Consider the following 27,035-nt stretch of genomic DNA (forward strand, 5'->3'; position numbering starts at 1 on the left):
AAACAACGCGTCGTAGTCGTGTATCCGGTAAAAAGAAATCGCGGTTTGTCGCGGTGCGAAAAGCGCCACTGCGAATCTCGAAGAACACAGGTCTTGTCAATTTCTCGTTCTCTCTTAGCAGTTTGTTCTCCATATTGCCATAGAAAATCTGTGTAGGCTGTACTGTAAAGATTAGAGAGAACAGATCTTGTGCCGAACCACAATGTAGTTCTATTTAAAGGCCATGTGTCGGTGCGCTGCACATACTCGAACGGCAATGCTTGTCGTGGACGAGCTTATCACACAAGAATGAACGCTAATAAAGTCTCTTATAAAGTTAAGTACGACGATTTTTGTCTCAATAACTTACAAATAAATAGTGCGTTATAAAGAAAAAAATAGGAACTATTCAACGATCAAACTTCTCGACGAAACAGGAGAGAGCTTGTAGAAAGCGTTTCCGTTGCAACAATACTCGCGTGTGTTCGGTGATTCGATGCCAATTCGCAAGAATCTTTAAGCTCGTTCTCGTGCCGAAAGACGAAATATATCAAACGCGTGCAGCTCATACGTCATCGTAACGCTGTAACATGTGTAACTGCGATACTATAAAAAATTCAATATTTATATAATTTGCAATAGTACTAATCAACAAGCCGCACACTACAATACATCGTGCGTGTGTCCACCATTGTATGCGTAGTCGGCCTTATTGTGCATCACAAGCTGATTGTCGACGAAATAAAACGAGTCGGAGCGCGTTTCGAACGGATTCGCGATCATTTCGGAAACTGTAAAGATACAAAGATACATGTCGTATGCCTTGTCAGGATCACTATTACTCGTTTCTTAAATTATACGTTCCTACAATGATTCATCACGAGACTTCCAAAGTGACTCACCCAGATCGGCAGGCAATGTTGGAAATTCGTAAATGTGCTCGCATGTGTTCTTGCTGTTTGGTATGCAAAATCCGAATTGAAAGTCAAAGGTTTTCAGCAGCCTGTCTCGGAAAAAGTGTCGTTCTATCATCCGGAAGTTATTGACCGGTTTAGGCCCTACGAGAAACTCGACTGTCGCTCCGACAGTTTTCAGTTTGAGAAATTGCGGCGTGAACTGATAGCGCACAAAGCGACCTGTATTTGCATCCTCAGATCCAAGTTCTTCGCATTCTGGCTCTGGATCTTGATGGGTATCACATTCTAACAGATGTAACAAGTACAATTGAAATATTGATATCATTTCAATTTCATTTGTTTTGTAACAATCATGTGTGTTTGTAAATATATATGCTGTTTATTATGAAATTATTTTACACAGAAACTGACTTATAACTTACTTCATATTCAAAATTTTATGTGCCAATTATTCGATTTTAATTTAAAAACTAGCTAACTGTATTTTGTTTTACCAAAGATAGATTTTAGAAATTTATGTCACCATAATTTCACTCAGAACATGCGCGATTAAAATTTCTGATACAAAATTACGATTTGACGACTGTCAAAAATAAACTATGAAGACACAATATCCAACTTGTTAGTACCTACCACTAGCAGGAGGCTTTGTAATCTCAAATAATACAGCACCAGTCTCAATATCCCTAATCTGGAACCTGGTGAAATCTATATCGTAGATATTGGCCTCAGGCGAGCAGAGATACTCTGAAAATAGCCGTTATTGGTTTACCACTTGATCATACATGGGATCTAATCCATTATATACAGGGAAAGATATCGAAAAGCTGAGGGTGTGTAACAACGGTACTTAATTAAAGACGGAAACAAGTCGGTCATACTATCTGTAATAGTAGGTAATCGGAGCACCATTTCTGGAGTCACAGGTACACCTCCGACACATCCGTCGGCGCCGTTTTCCGGCTCTGTCGACGAAGCATACGGCGCCATCGCCGCTTCATTCGACTTATTCTCGCTGTCCACACTCATAATTTATTCAAAGGGCCAAGGCGACATAGAAAACGGAGACAATTGCGTTGTTCGGTTAAACAGCGGCCAGAATGAGGTCGCCGTGCATGATGACGATAGTAGTGCCGATCGGCGTCGTCGTGTCCGAAATTTCGCTCGCACGTTTACCGAATCGTCAGCTCGCACGTCGTCGTGATCACCATGTAACTTGTCATTTTAGAATCCTCGCAACAATCATCAGCAAGCCGTCGAATACGTCATACGCGTCTCACATCTGCGAGCGTTTCCAGCTGTAAACATCCTGTGACGAAGAAGTTCACAGAGGCACCATTTGAACCGAAAAAAAATGTGAAAGTTCATGTTCCATGCATTTACCAGGGGGCGTTGCATGTCTGACACTGAAACTAGAAAATTCTCCACCAAAGCTCACCCTCTATTTCTCCGTAAATCTTATCTTTTTTATGATTCTCCAACTGAGAATACAATCTCTACAGTGTATATAACAGATATGAAGTGATAACAACAATATGTCACGAAATAAATTTGCAAGAAAAACAAGAATGTAGCTGGAAAAAGAGAGAGAGAGGAGAGAGAGAGAGAGAGAGAGAGAGAGAGAGAGAGAGAGAGAGAGAGAGAGAGAGAGCAGGTGCAGTGTATTAAAATATTACCAGCCTGGGTCTCCAGAAGACGAGTTCTCCTATTGGGTCCATCGCGATGTGACTCTCTGCCCCGAAAAGCCCACGAGGTTGTCCATCTCGGTAATGTCTAATAGCTGACGAAAAGAGAAAGAGAGAGCGAGAGAACAAGAGAAGCGCGAACCGAACAGCGCATCATCGCAGTCGGTTCTGTAGGTGCGGCGTGAGAGGTGACTCGCGCGTTCTCCGCTCGGCGCCCACGTCCGAGCACTCTGCAGCAACGAGAGCAACCAAATCTCTGTCCGTCCGTCATCGTCGTCGTCGTCGTCGTCGCCGTCGCCGTCCCGAGACGCTCCCGTAACCGCGCGTCCGCGATGGCGTCCGCCAAGAGAAAGCAGGACGAGAGGAACCTGAAGACGCTTCGTGAGCTGGTGTCGCAGCCCGGCAACAAGGAATGCTTCGACTGCAACCAGCGCGGGCCGACTTACGTCAACATGACAATCGGCTCATTCGTCTGTACCTCTTGCTCTGGTATGCTGTAAGTACCTGCTCCGTCCGATCTCTTCCGATATGCCATTATCGAGGACGTACCGGTCCTGAGGCCTGTACCGTGGCTCGTCGACCCTCTCCTTGGGATCCTCGCGGCCGCCTATGCTCCGCGACTCCTCGCACAACGGTCGAGCCGATCTTATCCGAGCGGAAAAATGCACGTACCGTTCGCCCCGCGGCTACGAGCGTGACATTGAGCAAATGTCAACGTCTCGCTGCGAGAAGCGAAGGGAAGCTTCACGACGACCGTCGCACCAGGAGACACCGGAGCCTGGCCGCGTAACTCCGGAGAGCGGAGACGAGATCAATGGCACAATGGGCCAGGCTAATGTTCGCGTTCCGGGGAGGTGGACAGCGTGAATCGCCAAGTCGCGGCTCTCGGTTAATTGTGGGGTTACATCGGGGGGGCTTCGTCGAGTCACTGTATATCGTCATACTTTGTTCCAAATCATGGTCCTGGCCGCGATAGATATGTAAAGAGAGAGAGAGAGAGAGAGAGAGAGAGAGAGAGAGAGAGAAAAAGAAAGAGACTCTGCTATTAATAGAGAGAGAAAATTCGTCGACCGCCAAGTGCGACATGATGATCGACGTCGACGGCGATGACGACGTCGTTCGCCGTGTCGGTCCTTAAAGGGCCTCTATATAGGACACGCGGTCTCTACAATGCGACAGATCACTTCGTAGAAGCATACACGTGTGCAGACTTCTTCGCAGCGTCATATCAGGACGCGAGGAGGACGGAGGAGGGAGAGAGAAAGAAATAGATAGGGAAAGGAGCAGGAGAGAGCGAGAGAGAGATGGAGAGAAGGTAATGCGACTCTAGTGAGTCATCGGGCTAAACGTCCGCGCGTCCAACAGTCAGGAAGTTAGCGCTATCAGCCGTCGTCGACGTTTTCTTTGTGCGCAGTTCTGGTTATCAGTATTGGTCGAAATATGTGACACTGCCGTGACTGCGCTGTCATGGGTCGCGAGAGTCCAAGAAAGGGAGAAAGATGGAGAGAAAGAGAGAGAGAGAGAGAGAGAGAGAGAGCGAGCGAGCGAGAGAAGACGGATTTCACGTTTTCCCTCGGTTCAACTCAAATCCTCTCCTTCATCGCGCGCATCCTTCTTTTCTTCTCTTTCTTCGCGTCTCTTTTCATTTCTTACGAGACGAATAAATTGAGCGATCGCTCACGCGCGATACGTGCGAGAACGACTATCGACTTGTTCTTTTAATCGCGGACCGCATCGCGCGAGGTGGTCGCATGCACGCACGCACGCGCGCGCGCGCGCACACGTGCCGATTTTTAAATCTCGTTACCGCATTAACAGCATATATACATGTGCTACGTCGTATTAGACGCACGCGAGCGTTATTCGCGTCGCGCGCACTTGGGCCGATTAACGCTGGAAAGTCGAGGAAGCCGTAGGGTGAAAGGTAGAAATCCGGGGTGGACCGCGTGTTCGAGTTTAATTATACGAGGCACACGATGATGTAATTATAATTACCGTGTGTAAGCGTGTCCCCTATTGATTTCCATCGTTCCTATTCCACATTTTCCAAGAGAAAGAGAGAGAGAGAGAGATTGGAACGGTTTGAAATTTAAAGCAATTTCCCGTCGATTATCGCGCACCGAGTGCTCCACTTTGCAACTTTGACGCAGCTTTGTGAAGGCACCTAACATTATACGGTAGAATCTTATTATGAATGAAGTAGAATGAAATTTTCATCGACTCTGGATCCGTAAGAAAGTTTCGAACTCTACATAAAGAAGAATGATATTCTACTGCTAAGAAAAGCGATTACTTTGATTACTCTTTTCTTCTTTTAATTAATGGTTATTTTCAACGAGGAATTTATTGATAATAGTTTTCAGATACACTCACCACATACGTTTTTAAGAAGCTCATTATACTCAGGAGATTATAGTCAAAAGAAGAATCTGTTCTCTTCCCACGAATATTATAAAACATTTTATATAGGAAAAACAAGTCGAATTTTTGCTTTAATGTTCTTGTTTCTATTGAATAATTTTAGTCGAAACGCTAGATTCACCAGGACTCAGAATGAATTTTGATTAAATTTTGATGCTTATGATGATGTGATTTGTAATAGAATGAGGAATGTATAAACTTATGAAATACTTGAAACAAGTAATATTTATTTGGGAGTGCAGCATATGTGTATCTTTCCGTGTATAGAGGATAGCGAAAAATATGCTTTGCGTACAACACAGACACAACAAAGACACAGAGACACGAAAACGTGTTTATTGTACGAATGCTCGCTTCACAAAGTTACACCGGTATGCTCGCTCTTGCGACTTTGTGCATTCGTTAATATCCTCGGTGGGATGTTTCCAGCATATCTACAAACTCTTCATTTGTGCTTGCAGGCGAGGGTTGACTCCGCCGCATCGAGTAAAGTCCATTTCTATGGCAACGTTCAGTCAGGAGGAGATAGACTTTATAAAGGAGCACGGGAACGAGTATTGCAAGAGAATATGGCTCGGTCTGATGAACTCGAATTCACCCCAGAACTTCGACACCAAGGACGAGCAGAAGATGAAGGACCTAATGAGCGCCAAGTACGAACTGAAGAGATACTACCTGGACCCGTCGATCGCGAATCAAAACACGGTGGTGCAACAGAAGTCGCAGTCCACAAACAACATTCCGCGAGTCCCGAATTCGAGCACGTCCACGACACTAGCCGCACCGGTCAACAACCAGAGATCGACGAGCAACGCGGCGCCGATTAGTACGAACAATTTCTCCACGGACTTCGTCGCCGACTTCAGCAAAGTTCCCGACCCCTTCTGCTCGACGACGCCGGCTAACCAGTTCTCGAATCAACCGATCGCGCCTCAGCCGTTCTTCGCTAACTTCGATAACAATCCAGTCTTCAATAATTCAAACAGTGAGTAGCAGTCCAGCCGCGCGTATCCTCCTTCTCTTCGTGTTAAGAACAATCCAAAGAAACAATCGCGAGATCATCAGGACGATGTTTGTAATGAGATGATTTTATTATCGAGGTTCGGAAACGTCGGCAATGTTTAATCAGGTCGGTGGCAATTCCACGATGAATATGAACGGGGCACATGCGCCACCCTCGGAAGATCGTTACGCGGCACTCAAAGACTTAGACTCGCTGATGAAGCAGACGCAACTGAAAGAGGAGACCACAGGCACCCTATCCGCGTCTACATGGAACGCGAATAATTCGAATGGTGCGTATTCAGCGGATTATCCGCTTCAATTCCGCCGAATGACTTCATCGACCGAGTTAACGTGGCGCATTCGTCGTTACGCGGCTCGCGCGAGGTGAAGTACTAAAATAGGTGAAACTTTCAATTTCTAGCACCAAACGCCACATGGAGCATCGTGAGCAATCAACCACACGTCATCTCGAATCCGTTCACCGGTGGCGATTTATGGCGGCCGCCTGCGAACGTAGTCAATAATAATACTCAACCCGTCGATAGCTCTCTGTGCAATCCTGCAAATCCATTCAAACCGACTACATTTCCTGTAAATAATGGTAAGTCGCACAGCGGTGGAACTCTCTCTCTCTCTCTCTCTCTCTCTCTCTCTCTCTCTCGCTCTCTCTCTCTCTCTCGCTCTCTCTCTCTCTCTCTCTCTCTCTCTCTCTCTCTCTCTCTCTCTCTCTCTCTCTCTCTCTCTCTCTCTCTCTCTCTCTCTCTCTCTCTCTCTCTCTCTCTCTCGACAATTACCTAGTATCGTGCAAAGTTGAGAGAATACTTTGTAACAGTGAAGATAGTCTTACGCGACACGATGTTCCTTTTCTGTGTTTTATATTTAGATTTTGCATATCTACGCTCTCGTTACTTTCTCAAATATCGATAAGTTGCTGATAAATTGCATCATGTCGGTGCGCAATGTGATTAAAAAAAAAAGGAAGGGAAATGCCGCGTTACAAAGTGAGTCCAGTTTACGATTGTATCAATGCTGAATTGTACAACTTGAAAATAAATTTTCAGACCCGCAGTGGCTAGGCATCGGGTCAGCGAGTAACGGAGACGTCCTCCAATTCAGTCAGCTCATGACGCCGTTAGCGAATAAAGTGTGGCAACCGACAGTTCCGGCGTATCACGCAAATCCATTCATGGTAAATTCACAATCGTGTGATCTCCCGCACGAATTGGCGATGAATCTTGTTCATCGCATTCTCGTTCATTCAGATTTCATCATGTTTCAGGTGGGCACGGGTGTAAGCAACATGACAAGAAATTCGAACAACCCCTTCTTATGATTAAGTACGCATAAGCTTTTAACGGATTTACGAACAAACAATGCGAAACTGAAATACATTTAGACTAGGCGAATTGTTATACGTGACCTTACTGGCAATTAGTGCCATTAACTTTTATCCCCAGGAGCGCACCAATCTCATATCTATATAAATAAAATAATACTTTTATTTATGAATATAATATACACGTTAATAAAGATTAATATTTGTTACTAATCGCGTGAGTCTTACTTACGGCTGTATTCCTGTTTACCTCGTGATACAAATGTTTAAATGAATTAGAAATTCAAGCGCGTTTTAACTCCTGTTATAAATTAATGATATAAATATGTATATTTATAGAGAAGAGAATAATTGCGAAATATAGTGGGAATTACACGATATCATCTCAAAGATTATATATATATATATATATATATTGTACTACCAGTATAAGGTAGACACGAGACGGAGGAAGAGATTGAAAGAGTAGATGCGTCTTATGCACACTTAAATACAGTTTATTTACTTAAAAACTTCTAATAAATACAAAATCACAAATGAACACTTAGTCTTTGTTATAATTCAATACCAATAGCTCCAGAGTAGAGATCCACTTAATCATTCGTAATTGCATAATTAATTATTACTTGTTCATTACACTTGCAGTCTATATTATATGTAGTTGTAATATATTATTAATCGTAATAACATGGTCGGTTTTCGCCTTTTACAATTACATATGAATATAAAGATAAGCCTTGTGTTGTCAACTAGTTCGAATGTCTCACGTAGCTGCCGTATTAAAAATGCTTTGTTCGTTTGCTGAGTAATAGTAGTAGTTTGGAAGCTCCGAGGTGTGGTGTGTATTGTGTGTCTATGTATGTATGACAGTTACCGATCACTTAGAGTAATATAAATTATACGTCGCTGTGTAAATGGAGAAACAATTGAGAAACACTAATATACGAGTAGACCAATTATATTAATTGTTATGTATAAACGTACGAGATGTGTGATATTGATATTACTAGGCAGGCGTCGAGTATCTTAGCGATACATCTGAAAGCGCATCATGGACTGTCTCCTTCATCATGGCACGAATTCACCTAGCAACCGTTGCTACTAGAATTGCCTTTTGGTAATGGGCGCACCAAGTACAGCTTCTCGCCCTGTTTATTGGTGTAAATTGGGGCTCTCTGGTAATGATCTACGAGCTGATCTAATGTGTGAAATTTCCTCTGGCCGATGCAGTAGAGCGCTCCTTCCACGTGTACCCTAAAATGCTTGTTACGTCCTGGTGCTTTTAAGGATACCGAATAGTCGCCCATCTGAAATTTTTCAAGAATTAACAAGTAAATAATAATCAACGCGCAGTTTCGAGACTGAGAAAGCAGCCGTACTCACGTTTGTCTCGCTATCCCTGATCAGGAAATCACCATCGTGGCCGTGTTGATTGAGCAGCGTGTCGCATTGCGAGCGCGTAATACTACCGTAGTACCAAGGTTTGCCGACGAGATGAGGCCGATCGCCGGGGTCTGGCCTTCGTTCCAAGGAATCGCCTGTGCTAACTTCACTAGTTGTCATACCGCGGTATGGCTGTGTCAAATATTCGCTTAGCTCCTGAAGATAATTGCGCGGCACCAAGCCGACTTGTCCCTGGCTGTTTCTTGCTTTGTACCATTCGGGGTCCGCCGGTGGACGGTCGAGGATCTCGAGGCGGTCACCCTTCTCGAACGATAGCTCCTGATCATTATTAGACGAGAACGAGTACAGGGCCACCACAATATCGAGCACGTTCTCGGCCATCGCATACGTATGCAGCGTATCATCGGCGTCGCCTTCCTCCTGAGTATAATTCGACGGAAACCAACCGGCCTGGGTGCCGCTCTGACCTCTCCACCAGCCATCATTGCTTTTTTCTAATATCAAGATCCTAGTACCCTTCACGAGGGACAATTCGTCCGCTTGCTGCGCCTGATAATTATACTTGACGACCGCGGTGCCGATTGCTTCGCTCGGATCAGCCGGCAGTCGTCGCGCCATAACGGGCGATTCGACTGCGCGGGATGGCGAGTTACTGGATGGCAAGGTCTTAGAACCAGAGCCCTTCTTGACTTTCTTCTTAATACTATCAAAAAGCGAGGGCTTCTCCTTCTTGACATAATTGCTCGGCACGTAACCCGCCTGTCCTCTCGCACTCTGCACCCTCCACCAGTGCTTCGAGTCATCCAGGAGCAGGTAGCGATCATTCTTACGTAAATCTAACTCTTGGGCGCCCTGTGCTCCGTAATCATATTTGGCGACAACGTAACACACGTCGTCTTGACTCGTCTTGCCTGAAATATATTTCGCAGTAAATATCGTTTGCGCATACTAACGCACGAAGCACGAACGCTTGAGTACTACAAGGTTGTGTACTAAACTAAGTATTTTCTGTTAACATTCATATTTATCGAGACTTTAACGTACATATAATTTTTATTTCATTATAGATTATAAACTACCAGCTTCTCAGCCAGCTGTTCTTGTTGATTATAAACATTGAGAGAGATTTACACGTACTGTGTAACTTTAGTGAAGTTACAGTATAACAAGATCATCAGGTTTTGCTTATACTGTTTGGTCATAATCAGGCACAGGAAATAAAGTCAAGCTTATTATTGTTGATTGTCACACGCTCTCTTCTTCTAATATATACACAATAATATATAATACTGTATAAATTTATATATAGAGCAACATCTCACTCAATACAATAATGCTTGATCCACGCAACATCCAATTTCGTGGACTGAGCATGAAAGTGGAAAAAGATCACAAAACTAAAAAGATTTTAATGTTCCTAAAGAAGTACATACATAAATTTGCAAAATATATGCAGGGCTCAAGTTACAATCAAAGTAACACGCCTCTATGTGAACCTGATGAGCTTTTGTATACGATTCAAATTGAAAGAAATTTACATACAAAGCAAAGCATACGAAAATAAAACGTACCATGCTTCATGGCTGCCATGTGCGATAAAATAAATATATATACATATATATGCGTGACAATATATGTATATATATGTATTTAGGTTGGTATATACAGCTGAGAGTGTGGCGTGAGTAGCTGCTACTCACGTACTACTTCAACAAATCTTAAGTCTGCTTGTACAGAGTTGGCGGCGTGAGTGCAGCAGGCATTCATTATTTAGTCTTTTTTGTATTTTGTTCAGTGCTGATGCACCTGCTGATTTCTTTGGTCAGAATCCATCGTTCTCAAGGGTAGCGCAAGCAAGTGCATTACCAACACTTTGGGAAAAAAATAAAATAACAGTCATTAACATGAGATCATCAAATAGACAATTTGAAAACATTATCATAGTTATTAAAAATTAATAGACAGAGCGAGTCACCTAACTTTTTGTCCTAGAATGTTATTTCTATCTTTTATCACTAAAGACTAAAAATTAATAAAGATAATTTTATGGCTTTCTAATATATTGCTCATATTACTGATAATATTGATGACATGTATCCTCCTCTCTCCCTCTCCCTCTCTCTCTCTCTCTCTTTCTATGACATCATACAGTAAACATCTAAGAATTTCTAATTATGGTAAAAACTAGAAGAATAGTACTAGTAGTGGTTTGTAGACTATGTTATAGGTTATAAAGTTGAATGACTCATCCTGTGCATATGTGTGCCTGTTTTTCATTTAAAATTTATTATTAATATTGTAGTGCTTAATTTTCCTAAACATGCAATATATATTCTGTGACTAAGAGTGATGGTAATATTATATCACAATAAATACAGATTATATAAAGTTAATGACATTTTTATACAAAATTTGGCCTAATACGTCAGTTAATTGAATACAAGGTTAGGCTTAAGTCAACTCAACAAAAGTAGAAAGATGTGTATGTAAACATAATAACAACATATCTACTGAATATACAATCTATTCTAGTATATTCTAAATTCATACATGCGATAGAAAAAAAATATACAGTACCTATACGTACAAACATACACACACATACACGCATACACAAACACTACTGAACTATCATAATTAACAGTTAAGACAAAAAGAATCCAAGGTAAATTCAAAAAATATGATTATCGACATGTTTGTGATTTAAATAGATCTTGTCAACTCAATACAGTCAATATCTAATAGGATTTATGAGGAATGTATTTGATTCAATGAAATGTAACAAGATACATAATAACGTTAACATCTTCCAATTTGCTCGCTCTCCCTCTCTATTCCGCGTCATGAGAATTCACTTAGCATCCTCGAGATGGGTTACGAGGGATACACGATCGATTAAATGTCAGTTCCGTATGATAAATTTAACGCTGCATCGACACAGTACATCACTCTCGCTGCTCCCGAGACAGCTCCCGACGATTTGGATCGCGTACGAGAGAGCGAGCCCTTCCCCTTGGGAAGCCCGGTTGCATTGGTATGCGCAAAACTACGGCTAGTGAAAAGATTACCGTCCACATGATGATCTAAGGAGCGCCGGCGATTGAGAAAGTGACCGAGGGAATCGCTGAGCGGAATTAACCAAGGCACAACTGGCTCCGAAGTAGCCGCGGCTCTAAACGAGAGGCTCGTCTGCTCTCCTCTCTCCTTCGTAATACAGAAAGAGAGGACAGGCGAGAGCGACGTGATGACACAAACGCGCTACGAATCATCGTGCGTGGAACGCAAGCGACGAGCGGACGAGCGAGCGAGCGAGCGAGCGAGCGAATGAACGAACGAACGAACGAACGAGCGAGCGAGCGAGCGAGCGGCCGGTCGGGCGCGTCGATCGTCGGACTTACCGATTTTTAAACTTGACATATTCCTGCATAAAGCTTTCGGGATCTTACGTTGTTACACGGCTTGTTTTCCCCCACTTCGTGCTACCGCAGCCATGAACGACTGGAGCGTACCTACGTACCGGGGGCTCGTGTGTCTCTCTCTTTTCCTCTCCTGTCTCTCTCCGCTTATCACCCTGTATCTCCTGTTCTCTCTCTCTCTCTCTCTATCTCCCTCTCTCTCCCTCTCTTTGTCACAGGAAGGGGGGCGAACAGGAGCGAGGAATCAGGGAAGGAGCGCGCGGAGAGCGCCGCGTACCATCCGCTTTCGATCCGATTGTCCTCGTCGTCGGCGGCGGTGGCGGCGGCAGCGCGCCTCCGTGAACACGCGAATGCGAGCGGCTGCCGAAAGCGAGCAAACGTTCGACGGCGTTTCTTCGCGCACCGCCCTTCCTTCACGCCGGTCGCGCGAAAGCGATACGAAGCGAGCGAACGGCGTTGATTCAGACACACGTTCTCGCGGCCGCGTTCACGCGACCCCTCCCGCACGAAGGACAGACCCACCCTTAGGCCGGAGGTGTATACCGAGGGTATTGGGTGGAGGTAGTAGCCTTCCGCATCTGCCTCCGTCCGCTATGGCCGCGCACTATCTCGCGGCGACCGGATGAAGATCTTTCTATATCGATAGGCCTTTAGGTCAGAATCGCGAGCGCACTTGCCATTCTAGGTACGTTTGTTTGATTCATGACGTAAAACCGCCGCAGTCGTTCGTGAGACGTGCAGCGTGGAGGGTCGTGATAGCTTCGCATTGGTGCGAGTGTTACTTGGCGGTGAGAAGTGTCATGCATGTCGATGATGACTCTGTGAGATGAAGATTCTTAGACTCGCGTCGTTGTCGGACAGGAGGAACATCTTCGTCGCCCTTACGTTGCACACGCGATAATTTCATGCCAAGTCGGACGATGAGGACCGGAGAAACTTGGTCATGTCAACGTTTATTGAGATTGACAGTAGTCTGTGCCCCGTTAACGAGGATGCTTGCGTTCCGAACACGATCGAGCGGATCGATTCGACGGTGACGTACAATGATTTCTTCTCCGAGTATCTGATACGTAATAGACCGTGTATTATCAGTTCGCAGGCCACCGAGAATTGGCCATGCAGGCGCGAGTGGGTGCTGGAAGATGCACCCAATTTCGAGATGCTCCGCACGTCTTTCGGTAGGTGGAGAGTTCCATTGGGGATTATGTGTGATGAGATTACTAATGCGACGTAATTTCTAGGACACTCCGTTGTCCCAGTTGCTGATTGTAATAGAAAGTTTTACAACTCGCAATTCAAGGATGACATGTCCGTGGGAAGTTACTTGGACTACTGGATCAATTATAGGCGGAATAATTATTCTAAAACGATGCCGCTGTTGTACCTGAAAGATTGGCATTGCGTGAAAAACTTCCCCGGTGTTCCAATTTATGAAGTGCCTCAATATTTTGTATCTGACTGGTTGAACGAATACTATATCGCTCATCCCGAATTAAATGACGATTACATGTTCGTGTATATGGGTCCGAAAGAATCATGGTAAATACATTTCCAATGTTACAGAATATACTTGTGTTACTTACGCAACATGTAAAACTTGCTAGAATTCATCTTTAAACGAGTCATATTTAATAGTTTATTGCTATTTTGTATCAACTTATATTTGAACTGTTACTAATGTCTCAGGACTCCGTTGCATGCAGATGTTTTTACATCATATAGCTGGTCTGCAAATATAGTTGGAAGAAAGAGGTGGCTGCTCTTCCCTCCGCACGAAGAAGACCGTCTCCGTGATCTTTATGGACAATTAGCATACGATGCAGCTTCGGAGGAGCTTAACGATCGTACAAAGTACAAGATGTATGATAGCACAAAGTTAAAATATTTGGATGTGATTCAAGAAGCAGGGGAGATTATATTTGTGCCATCTGGATGGCATCATCAAGTTTGGAACTTGGTAAATATTTGTAAGATTTTGCGGAACATTCTAATGATAAATTCTAATGATAAATTAAAGGATAGTTAATTATACGCATCATTTTTACCTAGAGGGATACAATTTCTATTAATCACAATTGGATCAATGGTTGTAATATCATCAATGTATGGCTTGCATTAAAAAAGGAACTGAGGTCTGTCATGAAAGAAGTTGATGATTGCAAGGACATGAAAAATTGGAACGAACATTGCCAATTGATGCTAAAAACGTCATATGGCATGGACTACAAACAGTTCTTCGAATTTATATCTTTTATTGCTAAGAATCGTCTACATGCTATGGCAAAAAATACTCAAATTATAAACTTCAATAAGTATCTTCTTGGACGTAATCACTGTTTATTTGACTTACGAGCGTTAAAAAATGTACTGAAGAATTTTGTCACAGATGTGCAAGATTTGTCTGTGCACAATTTGATGTGCAAAAATGATGAAGCCCGTGCGTTATTGAAACATATTACTTCGATTCTTGAATCATCCTGTAACATTGGAAATGTAATTTCACTGAAGATGTAATGTAATTTCTCTATGAATATAAAACGATATTCAATAAATCGTTAATAATTAACGCAGATTATAAATTTTCATGTTTCTGTATGATGATATTCACTTTTACAACTTTCGTACCGAATTCTTAATTTCTAAATTCTTATAAATTCTTCACGTTAACTTTATTTAAATTTCCTCTTAGAAGATATAACATTTCGCCATGCCGCATTCTAAGATTACGTTTGTACAGTAAGCACTATATTAGATGCCATCTTGAATTATAGCAAAACACAAGTAAAATGCATGAGATAATTAGAAAGAGATATTCACGACGAAAAGGAAGAAGGAAAAGAAAAGAACTGCAAATGTTAACACAAAATAAAGCATGAAGAAAAGCAATAATTATCTCATGTCCTATAATAAGTGTAATTATATCTATGATAAAAAGCTCGCGCGGATGTGATAAGTAAGATTGACTTTTACAATCTAATAGAACGATTAAACGTGGGAAAATGTAATTTTTTCCCAGTGGAAGATACATTATTCACTAAATGTAAAGATTTACAAGAAAAATTTTTTTACTCTTGGACTCTATCAAGCTGTAATACAATACAGTTGTAATATAACCTAATCGCAGATACCTAATCGTTTTTGCTGCCTATAAAACAATATAGTATCTCACAAAATTCTTAACTTATATTTTACGTATTGTCTTATTTACTATCAATTGCGTAAGCATATATGTATATGTATATATATTATATATATAAATATACGCATGCTAAAGATGGCTATACACACGCACGCGCATGGGCATGTGTGCGCCTATATGCACATGTGTATGTACACACTCTACTCCTCTCTAGCGTACATCTAGCACACATATACTCTCTTAATAAAAATATACAAAATTTATAAGAGATGTAAATATTATTTCTCTTCTTGAATGAGAAGTGGCCGACATGTCGACAACCGCTTGTAAAAAGACTGTAGACCACAAATATTTTTAATAAAATCAATTCAGTAACATACACGTATATGTGATCTCCGATACATTACTTATAAATGTGCGTATAATATAACTTTATTATTCCGTTTCTAAGTGATCTATCTATCTACCCTCTCGATATACGCTATAATCAATATAGATATGCTTGATGTGAAAAAGTTTGTGAAAATGTATAATGTATCCTTGATGGCATTTCAATTGTTTTTATATATCAAGAACTTCGTAGAATATTCAAAAGAATATGTACAGAAGATAAACTCCAAACATATCACCAGATAAATACGAATGCCTATTATATCATAGAAAAGAATAACACAAAAGTATAATTGCGTTGAGTATACTCTCTACATGATACATGTATTCATTAAAGAATAAAAATATTTCTCTTGAGGGGGAGTCTCTAATCTGTATACTGGTGTCTACAGATCTCAGATATAAATCGATACAAAATATTGCACCAACAAAATTATTTAAAATAAAATGCGTCGCTGACTTCTTCCTTTTCTTCCGAGCGTTCATCTGTATGAAAAGAAAAGATTGTCATGATTGAAAATGCAGCAATGTTACTTAACAATTTTTCGATAAAACGTCTTCTTCACGAGAAACGAGCAGATTTCTAGGCAACGTGTATGCCTACTTGTACCCGCATACATACACACATACACATACGCATGTACATTTGTTACTTGCGTAAATTCAGTTTCTTTTGACATTTGTAATAGTGCCAATTTTTTTATCTTGCATAGCAAGTATAACTGTTACTCAAAGCATCACATGTCACAAAGTCCAACACAGTATCCCGACAACAATTAACTGTCCAAACTGACAAATTTAGACTTTCTGCAATGTGTGCTTGTTTTCGTGTTGATAGGTAAACTCTATTTATATATAGCAGATAATTATAGATGCATATTCCTCAATGTACTTCCTATATAATAATTTTGCTATTTGTTAACATAGACAACGGAATCTGATTCCGTCTCAATATAGAACAAGGAGGCCGAATGATCAAGCATCGGTTGTCAATAAAAACGATTTCTACGAGATCGTTTGGAAACATAAAGGGACATCACAATGGATCATCTTGTCATCAATATAAAATTGTTACTATAGAGCAAATAATGTTTTCATATGTGTCTCTATAGTGCAATTTTCTCGCACACATGATCGCCTAATGTCTCTCCTATTTTCTCACACATTATCCCTTGCCAATTTCATAATCACTAATAAAATAGTATAAAACCAATCTCCACCACGAGAATGTTTGTTATTTTACAAGGTATAAATTTCGTACCTCTTTTTCTCAATCATTCAGATTTATTTTCGAGACTATTTATATACGTGTTTTTCCTCTTCCGGTAGATTATTCAACAATTATATGGGATGAGTGGGTAATGTCTGCACTGGTGGCACAATTGTTGGCGTGGTCGGCGTCGTTGGTACAGGCACTGGTGTTGAGGGTATCGGCTGATGTGTCTGCCTTGGCGGAGATAGGAGTTCCTGCCTGTCTCGTTCTCGTTCCCGACCGGGTCGCCACGCTTCCAATAAGGCCTCGACTCGCTCCTCCGTAGGTCCCCATCGTGCAGCACCGGCTGGGTTTTGCAACCATACGACCAGCGTGCCATGCGCCGCTCGGATGTTGACTTCTCCTCTAGAATAGAAAGAACGAAAAGGATGATTCCATGTTTTTTGCGTGATATTACATCTTGTCAGCCAATTGCATGAATTGTGAACGTACTTTGGAAGAATATGCTGGAATCCGTGTCTATATTCGTGTTCCATAGCGGGCACCACCACTTGCTTGCGCTTAAAGTGACTCCCTTCGAGTTTGATGAGCGCATTGGGTGCTGGGTCTCGCCACTCCGGTAGAAACACCACGAACGATAGAGGTTCCGTCGAATCAGCCAACAAACGTTCGAAATGATTAACCATCGCTTCCATTAATTCTTCACAATATGGCGGATTCGCTTGAAACGACCCGCTGACTGGCCTGAAGTCCAGAAACGGTCCCCTCGATCCGAAGTACGAGTCCGTGTCAGCGAATGCTGAGCAGTACTGTCGGAAGTAACAGTTTAGAGGCGATGCAAAACACTCGAACGTCACGCCGAACGATCTCTGAAGGCATTCGAAGACTGTAACGGGCAGGGCCATCTGGGTGGCTTGACCCTCGTTGATTCCAAGATACGTTTGATAACGCTTCAACATACACCACACGCGTGGCAGAAACATTTCGAACTTTTTGTCGTCGAAACAGTTGTACCTGTACAAGTGTTCCAGCTTGGTGAGATGTATGTTATTGATACACATGGTGTCGCCGTGAAAGCGTAACATCGTTTGCTCGCGCTCTGGTAGATAATCCGTCTGCGGGAGTCTTGGTGTAGGAAGAGAGAACTGCACTGGATAACACCAAACTTTCCTCTGCGTACTAGCTGGCCCGCCCAGCGGTATGACATCTCCCAAGCCATTATCCTTGAGGATCTGATTATTCCTGTCCTTCACCTTCTTTGCATATTCCGTGGAAAGATGATAAATTTTCAAACATATCCCCTCGACGCTAGCTTTAACAGTCTCCGTTAGGTGCGGCTGACATTGTCGCTTGAGATGGGCGAGCCTATCTTGAAAATCGTCGAATGTCGCGCCGACCGTTCGTCTCAGCCACTGAAAAGTGTCCTCCGCATTCCATTTGACCACCTTCCTGCTCTCGGATGATGCCGCCCTCGACTCTATCATCTTCTTCGCGGCTTCGGCATAGCGCGATAACTGTTTCCTGGCGTCGCCCGTGAATTTAGGTCTCACCAGTTTGATGGGAATATCATTCATGATCTCGCGATACATGGACATCGAGATTTCAGGGAAACATTGACTCGGTAACAGCGGATCCGAACCGCAATCGATCACCTTCCGTTCCATCAACCATCTATTAAAGGAATCCTTCGGTGCGTCTATAGATTCGCGAGTATGACACAGTTCCTGGTAACACTGTCGCAATTTCGCTAATAAAGCGCAACGCAATGCTTCCGCCTCGGGATGGACATGCGGTAAATTCGATGGCGCTCTCTCGTATATTATAACATTCGTAGGTATCTCCAAATCCCATGGGCCCCTAATATAATTATAATAGAATTTTTCATCCGTCTTATGATACACATACGTGCGATATGTCTCAATAAGATCAAGATACATACGCCAGTACAAATTTCTTTGCTGGAGGGACTGCTCCGTCTTCCGATGCTCTACGTTTCAACGTACCACCCGGAGTACCAGCTGCTGGAATAGCTCCGTTCCCTGGTATAGGTGGTACACCACAGATGCCAAGTGGATCCGTGATTGGATCAAACTTCAGGACAATAAATATATACATATTTTGTACAGAATAGATATTTGTTTATATTCGAGTTTATGTACCTGTGGTTTCAAAGAAGGTATCACCCATAGAGATTCTCCAGTCAACTTATTCCAGAAATATGGTCGATTTTCTCTTTTGCTCCAAAATTTTTTCCATCCTTGCTGCTGAAGTTCTGGTGATAATTCAGGTTCTGGAAAGGCTCCTGGTGGTGCACCCTGCAACATGATTTTATCGTATAATCTGATCAGTTAAAATTGTCAAAGTATATGAGATGTCATGTATACTTGAGTTATCAGAGGTGGTTGTTGCATGTGACCAAGTTGTGGACAGTGATCAGCTATAGTTTGCGCTGGTGTTAGCATAGGTGGTTGAAGTTTAACAGGTGTAGGAACTATAACTTGTGCTACTGTTGAGTTTGGGTCTTGCTGTAGTATCTGATGATGATGTATCGGCAAGGAAGATACTGATTGCCCTGACAGGGCTTCCCAACTCGAAGTATTAGGTATATCTTGCTTTCCTCCGCTTACTTCGTTCATTTTGTGATATGCACTTTGTTGCTGAGTACTAAAAATTATTCCAAATTATTATTGCATTATATACACAAGAGATATCTACTAAAAGTATATATTATATAATTAAAAGATTAGATAGATATGTAAATTTATATTAATTTACATGTACCAATATAATAATTTAGTATAGATATATAAAATATAAATATTCTGCTAACACAAATTGAACATATATATACATATACCATTATAATAGCTCATAGCATCGGTGAAATATATTTTATCGAATAGATGAAATATTATTTCCATATTTTGTGTACACTTTCATCAATTAAACATTAGCATTAAGAAGAAACAAGTTCACAATAAAATACATTAAATGCAATAGAAATAAGAAATTACAAGGAACGAGTACTGATGCTGTGGCTGGAGTATGTTGCAGGTTGCACAATATAGTTGTCCGCTTGACTCCAATTTATAATCGTAGACATAAACTGTAAAAATGGGACACAAACAATTTCGCGACAATTACAAAGTTTTGGAGAATATCACGATTCACAATTTGTCTGACAGCACTGACGGCGATACGATGTTTGTTTACATACTAGGCAAACGTCTGACAAAATAGAAGTTTTGTGTTGTTGCACGAGCGGTTTCGCTTACATAAATTACACTGCAGTCGTGAGGAGGCTTACCGGAACTGACAATACTCTTAATTCATGAGAAATATGCCACAACACTTAGAATTCATTCATGATTTGTGTAATTTGACGCAACGATCTCCACCTGTACGACGCCATTTGCTTGAACTGAAATACCGAGGAGAGAAAAGATGTAAGGTTGCATTCGCAACGAAACGAACGGGACCATCTTTACGCCGCGCACGGCTTTCGTTGCAAACTCAATGATGTCGAATGTAGGATATCTTTTTCCTAGAAAACACTACATAATGGGCGTTTTCCAGCTAAGGAACACAGTGTTACACACTAATATTTTATTGGATATATATTATCTATAATATTTTCTTAGATAATTTATAGCCAATTAAATGGTTTTATGTAAACAGCGTTTCTTGCTGGAAAATGGTCCCGGATCTACAATGATGATTTAAGCTTTAAGCTGTAAAAAATTAACCAATCATAATCGACTATTTTCCTTACATTCGACTGTGATTGGTTACTTTGTTATTGCTTAAAGCTTAAATCACCTATTGTACCATCTATTGTAGACCGGGACTTATCAGTTCATAAAACTGCAGTAATTAATAGATCACTAAAAAGAATTTTTCGTTTGATCGTTGGTATCGCGCTTATAGAACCTAAAAGCAAGTGTAGAGTGTCAGTATAGATGGTAGATATTAATCTGGAGAGAGCGAAGATATAAATCTTAATTTTTTTAAATATCGTTCTATTTATTAAAACAATGGGTACTGTTGAATATGGTTTTCCAACGATAGGCGGATTAATGCCAGTAAGTAAAACAATTAAATTTACCAGTAGCAGTATACATTTTCTGTGAGGAATATAGAAGATATACAATTGTTAATTCCTTTTAATTAACCTTTTTGTCTGAAATAATACATTTCTTTTAAACATAATTCTCTTGTCGTTAGCAAATACAAGCTCTTATAGCACCACCAGTATCTGAAGATTCTAAAACAGCCAAGACAAAGAAAGAGAAAGAGGAGAAAAAACATCCATACTTCAAGAGACGAGGTCGTGGTCATAACCATGATTTTTGTGATGCTTGTAAGGATGGAGGAGAACTTATATGCTGTGACAGATGCCCAGCTTCTTATCACTTACAATGTCAGTAAGTATAGCCAGTGTATGATTCATCCGTCTTTGTGACCGATTCCAGCGCTTATTGTAAGAAATTGAATCGATTTAATTTCCTGAAGGAAACATGATTAAAAAATTATTTATTTTCTAGCTATCCTGCAGTTGACCCAATGGATATTCCTAATGGAGAATGGTTGTGTTATACCTGTCGTTGTGCTGCTAAAAGAGAGATGGATAATAAAGGAAATGATAAGAAAAAGAAAATGTCTGCTTTGGAAATATTGGCATTTGCAGCCTCCTTAGTAAATCCTAGAGAATTTGAATTACCCAAGGAATTACAACTACCTATAATGTTCCCTGGTAGTAATAAGATGGATTATGTATCTGGTAGAAGAGGTAAACAGCTAAGTTCATCATGCAATAATGGTAAGGATACTATTAATATAAGTATACTTTTTTCATTTTTTTCTGGAAAAATATGTATTTTATTTTAAAAATTATAAATTATCCTAATTATTTCTGATTATTTACACTGTATAAATATTAAATATAATATTTGTTTCTTTTAGTTGGAAAAAGTCACTGTTTGGACAGTAACTTAATGGTTCCATTACCAGCCCGTTTGTGTTTTGAATGTGGACGTAGTTGCAGGAAAGCTCCATTAATTGCATGTGATTACTGTCCATTGTATTTTCATCAGGACTGTTTGGATCCACCACTGACTACCTTTCCTATCGGTAGATGGATGTGTCCTAATCATCCAAATCACTTCATAGATCAAAATCTGTTAACTTCATGTAGAGTAACAGAACGTATAAAACTGTGGGATAAATATGCCAATCAACGAATAGATCAACATGCGGTAAAATTAGATTTCCTGCGTAAAGCCCGTGCTGCTAATCCATTGTTTCGCACAAAAGTAAGATTAGAAGGTCGTCCGAGAATAAAAGTTCCTAGCAGCATAAAATATCATTACGAGAACCCATCGAAATTGGATTCTATATATTTTAATCAAAATATTGTTATACGGCCTGTAAAGAATACTGCAAGCAGAGATGAACAATATACAAATTCCAATAAAATAGAAAGTAACAAGGATAATTGTGGATTAGAAGATAAGAGAACTGAAGAAAGCAGCCAAGTAGAAATAAAAACAGAAGAAAAGAATGTAACTACAAATAGAGAAAGTAATCAAGAAAAAGAGTCTGATGTGAATGAATGCACGAATAAAATAGAAAATGAAGCTGCAACAGATGCTTTTAGAGCATACAATAATCTTGAATTTCATTCAAGATATTATGATTATGATATTAAGGAAGGTGTACAGCTGTTAGAGAGACCAGTGTTGGAAGCATTAGCACAACAAAGATTAGAACAAATATTAAATCCTGACGGTGAATATTATGAAACAGTAACTCGTCATAAAAATATTAGAGCTGTGTTATTTTCCTTAAATTCTAAACCTAGTCCACCAGCTTACATGGCTCATAGAACTTTTGTTATTGGCAATGGTCCAAATTGTGATTTAGTTTTATCTAATTATGGTAATTGTAGTTTCATATCATCTAAACATGCAATTATATTTTTCGATGAGGTGAGTGAAATATCAGAAAATTTCTCAACAAAATATATTGAATCAAAGAAATTACGTGTATTAATTATATCCTCTTTCTTAATTAATATTATTACAGATGACTAAACGTTACGAGTTACTCAATTATAGTGAATATGGAACAGTGGTGGATGATGTATTATATTGTTCTAATTATACTTACATCATGGAAAAAGATTCGAAAGATCAGAAGAATGACAAAGTGACATATGTCACCAAGGAAGAAGAAACATCTGAAATGATAAAAACTATTCTACATAAAGAAGAGGAAGTTTCTTTGCAACAACATACACATGAAATTAATAAGGTTTTATGTAAATGTAATAGGAAGCGTGATATCACAACTAATAAACATCCAGAAGAAGGATGGGAAGGTAGTGCAATCATTGCACATGGCTCGACTATTACTTTCGGATGTCTCATGTTTATATTTAATACATCAGGCACGTATGTAGATAGATAAAATTTCATATTGTAAATATTTGACTGTAAAAATAATTTTATAAATAACAAGTTAACAAAAAGTTAACTCTTAGTATATCAAAGTTCTTCTCCCTTCTCTTTCTTGTTTTTAAGTATATTAAATTAGGTATATTAAAAATTAGTGGGAATGAGATATACTTTAATAGCTCAACTATAACTGGATATAAGAAAAGAAAAATAATTTTATTAAGAGAAGCATGGTCACATATTAGATATATAATCTATATTATCAAGTCTATGTTAATCATTATCATCTACACATGGCTCATCAAAGTCTCTAACTTTAACTTCTGTATCTTCACCATATTGTAATACATTATCAATAGTTATCTTAATGTCTGTGATACTAGTTTCATCCTTGATATTTAGCGGCAAAAAACGCACCAAGCTATAATCTTCTATGAGTCTACCAAGAGCTTCTGTAAGTTTATGATATTTTTCATTTATGGGATCACTTTCCACGTCTCCTAATAATGCCACTGGATCAGGATCTAAGTACATATCTAATTGTTTCCGCGCACTCTTTGACAACAAGTCTATCTTACTAAGAATATTAACATGTGGAAGCTCTAGATTTATCATTACACTAAGAGCAGCCATTGTGCCTGACAGAAACTTCGGCCCATCCACCATAAATTGGCTGTCGATTAAAAATACCGCACATACTTGAAAATCAAAATTCTGTAGAATAGTTATCAATTGACGCATTACAATCATGTGTGTATATAATTCAATTTGTCCTGGGCAATCAAATATTATATAATCATCCTGTCTTTCATCTAATTTCTCTTCCAACCATTTACTTTCAACCAAATATCTGCAAAAAAATGAATTTGTTATATAAGATTATGATATATAAATAGTAACAAATTTATAGATATGAAAAAACTTACTCCATGCAGAATACAAGGCTACCATTAGGCCCAAATCGAAGTTCATCATCTTCCATGGGATCATCCACATGAATTAATTCTCTTATATCCTCTGCAGGTTCGTAGTCAAAATATTCCGCTGCAGGATCCAAATTTATAACAGATACTGGCCTCCTAGAGTTAGCAGCATGCTCTTGCATAACAGAGCAATATGTGGACTGTTGAAAGCAAAATAATTTTGAATATTTAATGTTATTTCATTTAGCACATATTGTTGTCCAATTAATATAAGTTTAATGATAAAAAGATTCAAATGCATTACCTTGCCACTACCGGCTGGTCCCATTATTAACTGTGCGTATCTCATTTTTTATATACTACACTGTTCCGTACGGCACGTGATTTATATACTACACTGTTCCGTACGGCAATAGCTGCACTGCTGAACTGGTGCAATAAGCTAGAGTGAGGAAACCTATATTTGTCTCACTTTAACTTACTGCACCAGTTCAATAGTGCAGCTAAACAGAACAGCTACTAGCCTTTAAACCTTTTATTCAAAAGTGGACTTTAAGGTCTGGTCTACAATATGTGTTGTAGCCACAGATGTCTATACTATACTAGATTGCTAACTTCGATCTTTGACCTATACAAGAGCTGTGTCCCGCCTATTTTCCGGTTCGGCCATGAAGACCGCCAAAACATGGCGGCGGTGTGTGTTTGTAGTGCGTACGTGAGTATCCGATGCGTGTGGATGGCTTCCTCTCTGGTAATATAAAGACTGTCAACCCTAGGTAAATTTTCGTATTGACCAAGGGGGCTCCAAGGGACCCGGAAGTAATTGAAGAGCGATGATAATAGCAGAAAGTAACCTGAGAGCGGCCAATACGCCATTTTCTGCGACACCGACTTTCCGCACTGGGAAAGGACGCCATCTGCATCCATTTTGAGAGGGGAACTACGATAGTACATCCACTTTCAGGTCTCGGTGGTAAAATCTGCATATGGTGGAAGTTCATGCTACATCCACTTTCAGGCAGTTTATGTCCGTGCTGCAACCATAGTTACTATCTCTATGCCAGACAATAGGCCTGTTCGTTTTGTCTGCACTGTTGAACTGGTGCAACAAGTTGAAGTGAGAAAATTCACACGTAATCAAGGCCATCAAGGCCATCACACGTAGAAAAATTTTAACCGTAACCGTAAGGTTGTAAGAAAACTGACCAATCACAGTCGATTATTATAATGTCGCAAGAGAATGGATCGACTGTGATTGGTCAGTTTTCTTACAACCTTACGGTTACGGTTAAGTTTTTTCTACGTGTGATGGCCTTAAGTTGCAAATACGTTTTGTATCGCACGCTGTGCGTGCCCAATTACGCGTAAGTTTTAATAACCGTGCGTGCAGCTTACGCACTTTTAACTTACGCGTAGGTTTCAACAATTGTGCGCGTAGCGCGCGATGCAAAACGCACTTGCAACTTACGCGTAGGTTTAATTGTTCATAAAATTTTGGCGCGGCTGCATCAAAAACTATATCGAACTAAAACTTGTTTAATACATATATGACAACATTTTTATTATAATATATTCTATAATGAAGGTTTATAATTTATTTATTATAATACTATATAAACTTAAATAAAACATTATGCCGTATATGTATAAAGAGAATTTACAAGAACATTTTATTATAATAAAAATGCTATCATATATGTATTAAATGAGTTTTAGTTATGTTATGTTAGGTTTCTCAGTTGGCGCTACTGTCCTAATATATCATTTCTTTTGTACAGTAGAAAAGCGTTGCAGAGTTTTATTATAGTTATAAGTTTTACTTGTAAAAAAACTTATGTACACATATATACAATAAAAAAATAATTTGAGTTTGATACTTCTAAAAATAACACAATACGTGTTACGCTTGTACTTGGCGCCTTTTTTTTACTTTTTTATTTAAAAAGGTAAATTTTATATAATATTAAATATACGTACGTTTCACGTATAACGTGATTGACTTGGAGTACTCCGTGTCCACGCGTGTTATTCATAGCGACGCATTCCCTGTGGTGCGATTCTTTAACTCGTTATTGGAGTTAACGACAGTTTCGTTAACTCCAATAACGAGTTAAAGAATCGCGCCGCTGATCTGTTACATCGGATTCGATAATCTGCAAGGCACCTGAAACATAAAATGTGATATTCTCGAACAGCGTTCTTCTCAGGATTTTCTTGTCCAAAGAAAGATCAATAATGCGATCGCAGATCTCGTCTATGTCATGTCAATAGAGACAGTTTGAATTCGGCGTAATATGATTCTTGGAACAGACGTAAACAAGTATTGTGAAGTTTGAAGCGAGTCTCTCACAGGCATGCTTTGAAAACACGAGTTGTTTTCATTTTCAGCTAACGGACGACGCAGGCATCAACATTGATCGGCAAGGTCAGCGACTGGTGGGGGGTTACCGTGCCTTCCCGATTGTTTGTTTTCGTACGCTTATATATGACTCCGTGATTGCGGAAAGGACATTGCGCCTCGGGCCGACGAACGACGCGCATACCGCGACGCAGAGTTCGCAGTAATCGGTTAATACGCGTTTCTTTATCCCCGAATCTTACTTGCGCGAGTGTTAGAGCTAGAGTCAGTGTCGTCGCCAGTGCTACGATGGAGTATCCGGGGGTGCTGCGACGGAGTAACCAGAAGGAGGACGTCGGATCGAGAAATCAGGATGCAGAGAACACTTGGAGCGCGCCGAGAGATGTGGACAGC

The 27,035-nt window shown here is 40.3% G+C and overlaps 7 protein-coding genes across 15 annotated transcripts; 3 read left to right on the forward strand and 4 right to left on the reverse strand.

The window, feature by feature from the left end:
* Window positions 1–21: 21 nt before the first annotated feature.
* On the reverse strand, window positions 22–2,222 carry unc-119 (unc-119 lipid binding chaperone). Of its 2 annotated transcripts, none has more exons than XM_019840938.2 (4): window positions 1,806–2,222; window positions 1,530–1,643; window positions 882–1,181; window positions 22–770 (listed from the first exon to the last, which is right to left on the reverse strand). In XM_019840938.2, the coding sequence occupies exons 1-4, from the start codon at window positions 1,837–1,839 to the stop codon at window positions 643–645; spliced, it is 576 nt and encodes a 191-aa protein (XP_019696497.1). In that variant the 5' UTR covers window positions 1,840–2,222; the 3' UTR covers window positions 22–642. The 2 variants fall into 2 exon arrangements, with proteins under 2 accessions (XP_019696497.1, XP_011137736.1); XM_011139434.3 differs by having other exon boundaries at window positions 1,778–2,222.
* Window positions 2,223–2,722: 500 nt separating this feature from the next.
* On the forward strand, window positions 2,723–7,556 carry drongo (Arf GTPase activating protein drongo). 3 transcript variants are annotated; one of them, XM_025303127.1, is made up of 6 exons: window positions 2,723–3,077; window positions 5,464–5,987; window positions 6,103–6,297; window positions 6,429–6,608; window positions 7,069–7,196; window positions 7,270–7,556. In XM_025303127.1, the coding sequence occupies exons 1-6, from the start codon at window positions 2,914–2,916 to the stop codon at window positions 7,300–7,302; spliced, it is 1,224 nt and encodes a 407-aa protein (XP_025158912.1). In that variant the 5' UTR covers window positions 2,723–2,913; the 3' UTR covers window positions 7,303–7,556. The 3 variants fall into 3 exon arrangements, with proteins under 3 accessions (XP_025158912.1, XP_011137744.1, XP_019696500.1); XM_011139442.3 differs by having other exon boundaries at window positions 7,287–7,556; XM_019840941.2 differs by having other exon boundaries at window positions 2,724–3,070; window positions 7,287–7,556.
* Window positions 7,557–7,819: 263 nt separating this feature from the next.
* dock (SH2/SH3 adaptor protein dock) lies at window positions 7,820–12,571 on the reverse strand. 4 transcript variants are annotated; one of them, XR_849687.3, is made up of 5 exons: window positions 12,146–12,571; window positions 10,319–10,618; window positions 8,727–9,658; window positions 8,328–8,650; window positions 7,820–8,249 (listed from the first exon to the last, which is right to left on the reverse strand). XR_849687.3 is itself a non-coding variant. In XM_011139438.3 (4 exons), exons 2-4 carry the CDS (start codon window positions 10,335–10,337, stop codon window positions 8,429–8,431), a joined length of 1,173 nt encoding a protein of 390 aa, XP_011137740.1. In that variant the 5' UTR covers window positions 10,338–10,618; window positions 12,146–12,571; the 3' UTR covers window positions 7,820–8,428. The 4 variants fall into 4 exon arrangements, 3 of the variants coding, with proteins under 3 accessions (XP_011137740.1, XP_011137741.1, XP_011137743.1); XM_011139438.3 differs by having other exon boundaries at window positions 7,820–8,650; XM_011139439.3 differs by lacking the exon at window positions 12,146–12,571 and adding an exon at window positions 11,816–12,055 and having other exon boundaries at window positions 7,820–8,650.
* Window positions 12,572–12,872: 301 nt separating this feature from the next.
* JMJD4 (jumonji domain containing 4) lies at window positions 12,873–15,747 on the forward strand. Its single transcript, XM_011139448.3, has 4 exons — window positions 12,873–13,341; window positions 13,405–13,702; window positions 13,850–14,120; window positions 14,213–15,747. The coding sequence occupies exons 1-4, from the start codon at window positions 13,107–13,109 to the stop codon at window positions 14,675–14,677; spliced, it is 1,269 nt and encodes a 422-aa protein (XP_011137750.2). The 5' UTR covers window positions 12,873–13,106; the 3' UTR covers window positions 14,678–15,747.
* On the reverse strand, window positions 14,816–20,326 carry Pcif1 (Phosphorylated CTD-interacting factor 1). 3 transcript variants are annotated; one of them, XM_011139444.3, is made up of 7 exons: window positions 20,213–20,326; window positions 19,920–20,011; window positions 19,290–19,569; window positions 19,065–19,220; window positions 18,845–18,996; window positions 17,398–18,762; window positions 14,816–17,310 (listed from the first exon to the last, which is right to left on the reverse strand). In XM_011139444.3, the coding sequence occupies exons 2-7, from the start codon at window positions 20,006–20,008 to the stop codon at window positions 17,034–17,036; spliced, it is 2,319 nt and encodes a 772-aa protein (XP_011137746.1). In that variant the 5' UTR covers window positions 20,009–20,011; window positions 20,213–20,326; the 3' UTR covers window positions 14,816–17,033. The 3 variants fall into 3 exon arrangements, with proteins under 3 accessions (XP_011137746.1, XP_011137745.1, XP_011137748.1); XM_011139443.3 differs by having other exon boundaries at window positions 20,181–20,326; XM_011139446.3 differs by lacking the exon at window positions 19,920–20,011.
* Window positions 20,327–20,823: 497 nt separating this feature from the next.
* Window positions 20,824–23,505, forward strand: LOC105182198 (PHD finger protein 12). The gene is made up of 5 exons (XM_011139452.3): window positions 20,824–20,987; window positions 21,130–21,329; window positions 21,450–21,724; window positions 21,868–22,892; window positions 22,990–23,505. Exons 1-5 carry the CDS (start codon window positions 20,940–20,942, stop codon window positions 23,371–23,373), a joined length of 1,932 nt encoding a protein of 643 aa, XP_011137754.1. The 5' UTR covers window positions 20,824–20,939; the 3' UTR covers window positions 23,374–23,505.
* Window positions 23,506–23,557: 52 nt separating this feature from the next.
* On the reverse strand, window positions 23,558–24,826 carry LOC105182199 (GPN-loop GTPase 3). Its single transcript, XM_011139453.3, has 3 exons — window positions 24,588–24,826; window positions 24,287–24,483; window positions 23,558–24,210 (listed from the first exon to the last, which is right to left on the reverse strand). The coding sequence occupies exons 1-3, from the start codon at window positions 24,630–24,632 to the stop codon at window positions 23,634–23,636; spliced, it is 819 nt and encodes a 272-aa protein (XP_011137755.1). The 5' UTR covers window positions 24,633–24,826; the 3' UTR covers window positions 23,558–23,633.
* Between the last annotated feature and the right edge of the window lie 2,209 nt (window positions 24,827–27,035).

The sequence above is a fragment of the Harpegnathos saltator genome, unplaced genomic scaffold, assembly GCF_003227715.2.
Source record: "Harpegnathos saltator strain DR-91 unplaced genomic scaffold, Hsal_v8.6 scaffold534, whole genome shotgun sequence".
Classification (NCBI taxonomy): Eukaryota; Metazoa; Arthropoda; class Insecta; order Hymenoptera; family Formicidae; genus Harpegnathos; species Harpegnathos saltator.

What these genes read in the sequence shown, in the direction of transcription:
- LOC105182198 (XM_011139452.3), top strand. Translation starts at nt 20,940, where the DNA reads ATGGGTACTGTTGAATATGGTTTTCCAACGATAGGCGGATTAATGCCA. An exon ending in AAGTTCATCATGCAATAATG is followed by an intron (nt 21,725 to 21,867) that starts GTAAGGATACTA and finishes TGTTTCTTTTAG; the next exon opens with TTGGAAAAAGTCACTGTTTG. An exon ending in CAATTATATTTTTCGATGAG is followed by an intron (nt 22,893 to 22,989) that starts GTGAGTGAAATA and finishes ATATTATTACAG; the next exon opens with ATGACTAAACGTTACGAGTT.
- unc-119 (XM_011139434.3), bottom strand. Translation starts at nt 1,925, where the DNA reads ATGAGTGTGGACAGCGAGAATAAGTCGAATGAAGCGGCGATGGCGCCG. An exon ending in ATTACCTACTATTACAGATA is followed by an intron (nt 1,644 to 1,777) that starts GTATGACCGACT and finishes GGCTATTTTCAG; the next exon opens with AGTATCTCTGCTCGCCTGAG. An exon ending in AACATTGCCTGCCGATCTGG is followed by an intron (nt 771 to 881) that starts GTGAGTCACTTT and finishes GTATCTTTACAG; the next exon opens with TTTCCGAAATGATCGCGAAT.
- LOC105182199 (XM_011139453.3), bottom strand. Translation starts at nt 24,632, where the DNA reads ATGAGATACGCACAGTTAATAATGGGACCAGCCGGTAGTGGCAAG. An exon ending in GACCAGCCGGTAGTGGCAAG is followed by an intron (nt 24,484 to 24,587) that starts GTAATGCATTTG and finishes TGCTTTCAACAG; the next exon opens with TCCACATATTGCTCTGTTAT. An exon ending in AGCCTTGTATTCTGCATGGA is followed by an intron (nt 24,211 to 24,286) that starts GTAAGTTTTTTC and finishes ATTTTTTTGCAG; the next exon opens with ATATTTGGTTGAAAGTAAAT.
- Pcif1 (XM_011139444.3), bottom strand. Translation starts at nt 20,008, where the DNA reads ATGTCTACGATTATAAATTGGAGTCAAGCGGACAACTATATTGTGCAA. An exon ending in AGCATCAGTACTCGTTCCTT is followed by an intron (nt 19,570 to 19,919) that starts GTAATTTCTTAT and finishes AATAATTTTTAG; the next exon opens with TACTCAGCAACAAAGTGCAT. An exon ending in TACCTTCTTTGAAACCACAG is followed by an intron (nt 18,997 to 19,064) that starts GTACATAAACTC and finishes ATTGTCCTGAAG; the next exon opens with TTTGATCCAATCACGGATCC.
- drongo (XM_011139442.3), top strand. Translation starts at nt 2,914, where the DNA reads ATGGCGTCCGCCAAGAGAAAGCAGGACGAGAGGAACCTGAAGACGCTT. An exon ending in GAACGCGAATAATTCGAATG is followed by an intron (nt 6,298 to 6,428) that starts GTGCGTATTCAG and finishes TTCAATTTCTAG; the next exon opens with CACCAAACGCCACATGGAGC. An exon ending in ATCACGCAAATCCATTCATG is followed by an intron (nt 7,197 to 7,286) that starts GTAAATTCACAA and finishes ATCATGTTTCAG; the next exon opens with GTGGGCACGGGTGTAAGCAA.
- JMJD4 (XM_011139448.3), top strand. Translation starts at nt 13,107, where the DNA reads ATGTCAACGTTTATTGAGATTGACAGTAGTCTGTGCCCCGTTAACGAG. An exon ending in GATGCTCCGCACGTCTTTCG is followed by an intron (nt 13,342 to 13,404) that starts GTAGGTGGAGAG and finishes CGTAATTTCTAG; the next exon opens with GACACTCCGTTGTCCCAGTT. An exon ending in ATGGGTCCGAAAGAATCATG is followed by an intron (nt 13,703 to 13,849) that starts GTAAATACATTT and finishes CTAATGTCTCAG; the next exon opens with GACTCCGTTGCATGCAGATG.
- dock (XM_011139441.3), bottom strand. An exon ending in TCAGGGATAGCGAGACAAAC is followed by an intron (nt 8,651 to 8,726) that starts GTGAGTACGGCT and finishes GAAAAATTTCAG; the next exon opens with ATGGGCGACTATTCGGTATC.